Here is a 7,507-nt window from a genome sequence, read left to right as displayed (position 1 = left end):
CCCTAGAAAACATATTGTCTAGTAGGGGAAGATAAACACAAGGCAATAAAGTGGACAGAAAGCATGGTGGTCACATTGAACTGAGGCAGAGAGGAGAGGTTCTGTGGAGAGGTGGCGGTACAGGACAGCTTGGGATAAGAAGCATCTTCTCCTTGGGAATAAGGCAGTGGATCCCAGGAGGGAAGTTCCTCGAGCCAAGGAAGCAATGGGGGCAGAGGTGTGGAAGCCCCTAAGGTGTGAAATACACTCTCTTGTCACAGTTAAGGTAAGGAGCTCAGGAAACAAAGAGCCCCAGTGAGAGATGAGGCTGAGGCGGGAGACTGGGGAGGATGAAGCAGGTAACATGGGGCAGAGAGGAGCTTGATGATTAAAAACTTCAAGAAGATTTCAGGAGAAGCCACTGTGGTGCAGCTTGTTACAGTAAAAGGGGACCTTTTAGCTTCCAACCTTCCTTTGAAACACCATCTTATTTTAAAATTTAGCTGTAACAGGATCAGTTTTCTCTCTTAGGTAGATAGAATCATGAATGCAATATTTTGGCCCAGAATGCACAATCTATCTTAGACCAGGAGGAAATATCCTTTTAATTTTAGCAAAAAGAAATGAGATACCTTCAAAAATGTCAGTCGGGTAAAGAAAAAAAGAAAGGAGGTGGAAATCCCCAGATTAAAAGAGCTAAAGAGACATGACAAGAAAAGGAAAGAAAAGGGAAAGGCACTAAGGATCACTATTGGGTGAATGGAAAAATTGACGTATGTACAATCAACCAGAGAAATTACTGTGTCAGTGTTATAGCAGTGAACTTACTGAGGTTAACTCCAGTGTGGTTATGTAAAAGACTATCCCTGTTTTTAGAAAATGCACATTGAAATGTTTAGGTGACAAGCCATAATATAACTTATACTCAAATGGTTCAAAACTACTGTGTGGAGGAGGGAGGGAGGCAGCCGCTGCAGCCACTGCTGCCACCATGTCCTACCAAGGCAAGAAGAACATCCCGCGGATCACGACTGTCTCCTTATCAAGGGAGGCCAAATTGTCAACAATGATCAGTCCTTTTATGCTGATATTTACATGGAAGATGGTTTAATAAAACAAATTGGAGACAATCTGATTGTTCCTGGAGGAGTGAAAACCATCGAAGCCAATGGGAAGATGGTGATCCCTGGAGGCATCGATGTCCATACTCACTTCCAGATGCCATATAAGGGAATGACCACAGTGGATGACTTCTTCCAAGGGACAAAGGCAGCCTTAGCAGGTGGCACCACCATGATCATTGAACATGTGGTGCCTGAGCCTGAGTCCAGCCTGACTGAGGCCTATTAGAAGTGGAGAGAGTGGGCTGATGGGAAGAGCTGTTGTGACTATGCCCTGCATGTGGACATCACCCACTGGAATGACAGCGTCAAGCAGGAAGTGCACAACCTCATCAAAGACAAAGGGGTTAACTCCTTCATGGTTTATATGGCTTATAAGTATTTGTATCAAGTATCTAACACAGAGCTCTATGAGATCTTCACCTACCTGGGAGAGCTGGGGGCCATTGCTCAAGTTCATGCTGAAAATGGGGATATCATTGCCCAGGAGCAAACCCACATGTTGGAAATGGGGATAACTGGTCCAGAAGGCCATGTACTGAGCAGGCCGGAGGAGCTGGAAGCTGAGGCTGTGTTCCGTGCCATCACCATTGCCAGCCAAACCAATTGCCCTCTCTATGTCACAAAGGTCATGAGCAAGAGTGCAGCTGACCTCATCTCACAAGCCAGGAAAAACGGAAATGTGGTCTTTGGCGAGCCCATCACCGCCAGCCTCGGCATAGATGGAACCCATTATTGGAGCAAGAACTGGGCCAAGGCGGCTGCATTCGTGACATCCCCATCCCTGAGCCCTGACCCAACCACTCCTGACTACATCAACTCCTTGCTGGCCAGTGGGGATCTGCAACTATCTGGGAGTGCCCACTGCACCTTCAGCACTGCCCAGAAAGCAATTGGGAAGGACAACTTCACAGCCATTCCTGAGGGCACCAATGGTGTGGAGGAGCGGATGTCTGTCATCTGGGACAAGGTTGTGGCCACAGGGAAAATGGATGAAAACCAGTTTGTGGCTGTGACAAGCACAAACGCTGCCAAGATCTTCAACCTGTATCCCCGCAAGGGAAGAATATCTGTGGGTTCTGACAGCGACCTGGTCATCTGGGACCCAGATGCTGTGAAGATCGTCTCTGCCAAGAACCACCAGTCTGCCACAGAGTACAACATCTTTGAAGGGATGGAGCTGCGCGGGGCTCCTCTGGTGGTCATCTGCCAGGGCAAGATCATGCTGGAAGATGGCAACCTGCATGTGACACAGGGGGCCGGCCGCTTCATCCCCTGCAGCCCGTTCTCTGACTATGTCTACAAGCACATCAAAGCCCAGAGGAAGATGGCAGACCTGCATGCTGTCCCGAGGGCCATGTATGATGGGCCCGTGTTTGACCTGACCACCATCCCCAAGGGGGGCACTCCCGCGGGCTCTGCTCGAGGCTCTCCTACTCGGCCGAACCCACCTGTGAGGAATCTTCATCAATCGGGATTTAGCCTGTCAGGCACCCAAGTGGATGAGGGGGTTTGCTCAGCCAGCAAGCGCATCGTGGCGCCCCCGGGTGGCCGTTCTAATATTACATCTCTGAGTTAAGCAAGCCTTTCCTTAAAGAGGGGGGCAGAAGCAAGAAGAGATTTTTTTGAAGCCAAAATGGTACACCGATATTTAAGAAGGAAAACGAATCCAAACGGTTGCGATCTAAAGAATCAATAAGCCTCAAGCCTTATGTTTCTCCAATGTTACGCTCGCTTGCCTAGCTTTACGAATATTGCTTTGTTTTCTGTTTATGCACAGCCTTGATTTGTTTGATCCCCCTCCCTCCATTTACATGCATGCAATCAGACAGGCCACTAAGGTAAAAAAAGTCTGCTCTATCACAGTATTGAGAGCGTGTGTAGTGCTGCATCTTATGACAAGGGGACAGACAAGCTGGGACGTCAGGGAAATGAACAAAAGGGACGCAGGTTATTTGGGGTGAGTGGGTGGTGGGAGACCGGAGCAAGCTGGAGGGTGCAGAGGGGCTGGGGTAGGGCATGTAGGAGGGAGGTGGGTGGGCAGGTGAGCGGAAGGGGTGTTGTATATTGTGTTGATGACGTTCGTTATTTCCATGGAAGATAGTCGCTTGTGGCAGCTGTCACATTACCATAGCCTCCTGGGGTTTGCGGAGAAGGCAGGCAGTCTTTGGGTTCTGTTCCTTGTCATATACCCTACAAGTAAATTTTGTTTCTTTGAACATTTATTAAAATGCCAAACCCCCCCCAAAAAAACTACTGTGTGTGTGTGTGTGTATTTATATGTGTGTGTATGTACATACTCACACACGTATATATATATACACAGAGAAAGAAAGAATGAGAAAGCAAAGGGAAAAAATTTTTACAAGAGTTACACATGGTTTTTTGTTTTTTTCAGATTGTTTCTCTCTGTCACCCAGGCTGGAGTGCAGTTGCACAATCTCAACTCACTGCAACATCTACCTCCCAGGTCCAAGGTGCTCTCCTGGCTTAGCCTCCCGAGTAGCTGGGATTACAGGTGCCTGCCACCACGCCTGGCTAATTTTTGTATTTTTAGTAGAGACAGGGTTTCCCCATGTTGGCCAGGCTGGTCTCAAACTCCTAACCTCAAGTGATCTGCCTGCCTCAGCCTCCCAAAGTGCTGGGCATACAGGCATTAGCCACTGTGCCCAGCCCACATGAGTTTTTTATATATATATTTTTTACTATTTATATGTCTGAGAATTAAAATTATGTCTTTAAAAAATCAAAGATAGCAAAATTAAGTGTGTGTATTTGTTCCTTCTTAAGTCTCTGTCCCTCCCTCTTTTTCTTCCTCCTCCCTCCTTTCTGGATCTGGAGCTGGAGAGTCATGTGGAAGTAGAGCCCATCTCTCCTGCATGAGGTAGTTAAGGTGCACAAAGAACACACTGTTGTGTTCAGCCACTGAGCTCTGAGTGATGCATAACCTTGCTTATCTTGCCTCATAGACTTCAAAATATTTTTCACCACATTGGTAAATAAGCAAAAGTCTGTTCATGCAAAGTGTAAGGCTGTGGAGAAAATGATGCATGATTTTCCACCTTTAGACACTTTTTCCACAAATATATAAGTATGAAATAAGGTTATTCCTTGCAGCATTGTTTCTAATAGGAAAAATTGGAAATAACCTGAGTATCTGCCAACAGAAAATTGGTGATTGGTTATTTAGATATATAATTTATTTACAAAGTGGAATATCACACAACTACAAAAAAAGAATGAGTGCCATCCTCGTTGGTGCAGCGGCACATACGCTCTCCACCGCCATGACTGAGCAGATGACCCTTCGTGGTACCCTCAAGGGCCACAACGTCTGGGTAACACAGATCGCTACCACTCCTCAGTTTCCAAACATGATCCTATCTGCCTCTCGAGACAAGACCATCATCATGTGGAAACTGACCAGGGATGAGACCAACTATGGAATTCCACAGCGTGCTCTGCAAGGTCACTCCCACTTTGTTAGTGATGTGGTTATCTCCTCAGATGGCCAGTTTGCCCTCTCAGGCTCCTGGGATGGAACCCTGCGCCTCTGGGATCTCACAACAGGCACCACCATGAGGCGATTTGTGGGCCATACCAAGGATGTGCTGAGTGTGGCCTTCTCCTCTGACAACTGGCAGATTGTCTCTGGATCTCGAGATAAAACCATCAAGCTATGGAATACCCTGGGTGTGTTCAAATACACTGTCCCAGATGAGAGTCACTCAGAGTGGGTGTCTTGTGTCCGCTTCTCACCCAACAGCAGCAACCCTATCATTGTCTCCTGCGGCAGGGACAAGCTGGTCAAGGTATGGAACCTGGCTAACTGCAAGCTGAAGACCAAACACATTGGCCACACAGGCTATCTGAACACAGTGACTGTCTCTCCAGATGGATCCCTCTGTCCTTCTGGAGGCAAGGATGGCCAGGCCATGTTATGGGATCTCAACGAAGGCAAGCACCTTTACACCCTAGATGGTGGGGACATCATCAACGCCCTATGCTTCAGCCCTAACCGCTACTGGCTCTGTGCTGCCACAGGCCCCAGCATCAAGATTTGGGATTTAGAGGGGAAGATCATTGTAGACGAACTGAAGCAGGAAGTTATCAGCACCAGCAGCAAGGCAGAACCACCCCAGTGCACCTCCCTGGCCTGGTCTGCTGATGGCCAGACTCTGTTTGCTGGCTACACAGACAACCTGGTGCGAGTGTGGCAGGTGACCATCGGCACCCGCTAGAAGTTTGTGGCACAGCTTTACAAATTAAAGAACAAAACTGGCTTTTTTGACTTAAAAAAAAAAAAAGAAGAATGAGGAAATTTGTATGGAGTTGGAATGCTATCTAAGATACATCAATAGGTAAAAAAAAAAAGCAAAGTGGAGAAATTTATTTAGGAAGAGAAGAGGAACCTTTGTACGTATGTGCGCATGCATATGTGTGTGTATATACATGCACTAGATTCTTGAGCAACACAGTTTTGAACTACACAGGTCCACTTATATTTTCTTCTGCCTCTACCACCCTGAGACACAAAGACCAACCCCTACTCTTCCTCCTCCCCTTCAGCTTACTCAACGTGAAGACAATAAGGATGAAGACTTTTATGATGATTTACTTCCACTTAATACGTAGTAAATGTATTTTCTCTTTCTTACAATTTTCTAAATAATATTTTATTTTCTCCAGCTTACTTATTGTAAGAATATATTACATAATATATATAACATACAAGATATATGTTAATCGACTATTTATGTTATTGGTAAGGCTTTTAGTCAACAATATGAGTTCTTAAATTTTGTGGAATCAAAAGTTATGTGCTGATTTTCTCACACACACACACACACACACACACACACACACTTGAATTCTAAGATAGCACTCAAGGTCCCCACATCCTGGTGGTTACACTCAACTGCCCTCCTCTTCAGTGTGGATAGAAGATGGGACTGTTCTAGCTAATAGAAAATAACAAAGATGAAATGATTTCCAGAAATAATTAAGGTTCCAAGTCAACTGATTTTGTGTCTCACCATTAAATACAGTGTCAACTGCTGGTTTATTGGAGATACTGGTTAACAAGTTGAGGAAGTTTCTCTACAAGCCTAGTGTGTTGAGAGGTTTAAATACAAATGGTTGTCTGATATTTTCAAATGCATTTTCTGCATTGATTGATATGATCACATATTTCTTTCTTGAAGTTTTTGATGTTTTGTAATGGATTGCATTACAAACATTTTAGACTGTTGAATCAGCTTCCATATCTGGCATAAACCTCCCTTGTTTATGGTAGATATTCTTCTTATACATTGCTGGATTCAAATTGTTGATATTTGGTTGAAGACTTCTGCATAGATGTGTATGAGAGATATTCTTTAGTTTTCTTGTAATGTATTTTTCTGTTTTGGGTATTAAGGTAATTCTGACCTCATAGAATAAATTAAAAAGTGCTCTCTCTACTTTTTATTTTTCTAGAAGAGATTGTAGAGAAGTGATATTATTTCTTCCTTCAGTGTTTGGTAGAATTGGCTGGTGAAACTGAGGCTGATGCTTTCTGTTTTGGAAGGTTATTAACATTACTCCAGTTTTTAAAATGTATATAACCCTATTCAGATATCTACTTCACGCTGTGTGAATTATGATAGATTTTTGTCTTTAATGCAATTGGTCCATTTAATCTAAGTTATAAAGTTGGTGAGAATAGAGTTGTTCGTAATGTTCTTTTATTATCTTTTTAGTATCCATGGGATCAGTAGTAATGGTCCCTTTTTCATTTCTGATAATAGAAATTTACATCTTCTCTTTTATTCTTGGTTAGAGTGGCTAGAGGTTTATCAATTATGTCGGTCTTTTCAAAGAAACAGCTTTTGATTTTGTTGATTTTCTCTATTAACTTTTGGTTTCCAATTTCATTGCCTTCTGCACTAATTTTTATTATTTCTTTTATATTATTGCTTTCAGTTTGTATTACTCTTCTTTCTCTAATTTCCAAATGTGGAAACTTAGATTATTAATTTTAAATCTTCATTTTCTTCTGGTCTAATATTTGCATTTAATGCTATAGATTTTCATTTAAAGCACTACTTTCACTGTATCCAAAAATGTTGATAGATTGTATTTTCATTTCATTTAGTTCAAAATATTTAAAAATTTTTATTGAGACTTATTTGACCCATTGGTTATTTAGAAGTGTGTTTTTTAAGGACCCAATATTTCTGTGTTTCCCAGATGTTTTTCTGTTACAGATTTTTGGTTTAATTTCACTGTGGTCTAAGAGCATACATTGTAAGATTTTTATTCTTTTAAATGTGGTATGGTTAGGCCCAGGTTGTCATTTATCTTGGTAAGTGTTCTATGTGTGTTTGAGAACAATGTGTATTTTGCTGTTGTTGGATGAAATAGTC

At 43.1% G+C, this 7,507-nt stretch overlaps 2 protein-coding genes across 2 annotated transcripts; both read left to right on the top strand.

Annotated features, from left to right (window-relative positions):
• Positions 1-970: 970 nt before the first annotated feature.
• LOC105732238 (dihydropyrimidinase-related protein 3-like) lies at positions 971-2,885 on the top strand. The gene is given in 2 exon segments (XM_064371622.1): positions 971-1,010; positions 1,013-2,885. Coding segments are annotated over 2 exon segments (1,707 nt in total). The 3' UTR covers positions 2,680-2,885.
• Positions 2,886-4,348: 1,463 nt separating this feature from the next.
• On the top strand, positions 4,349-5,368 carry LOC105732249 (small ribosomal subunit protein RACK1-like). The gene has a single exon (XM_064371623.1). The coding sequence runs from the start codon at positions 4,388-4,390 to the stop codon at positions 5,339-5,341; it is 954 nt and encodes a 317-aa protein (XP_064227693.1). The 5' UTR covers positions 4,349-4,387; the 3' UTR covers positions 5,342-5,368.
• The last annotated feature ends 2,139 nt before the right edge of the window (positions 5,369-7,507 follow it).

Source organism: Aotus nancymaae, unplaced genomic scaffold, assembly GCF_030222135.1.
Source record: "Aotus nancymaae isolate 86718 unplaced genomic scaffold, 86718_ANA_hifiasm-v0.15.2.pri h1tg000155l, whole genome shotgun sequence".
NCBI classification, from domain to species: Eukaryota; Metazoa; Chordata; class Mammalia; order Primates; family Aotidae; genus Aotus; species Aotus nancymaae.
Note: the sequence above shows the minus strand (reverse complement) of the source record. Positions and strands in the feature narration are given on the sequence as shown.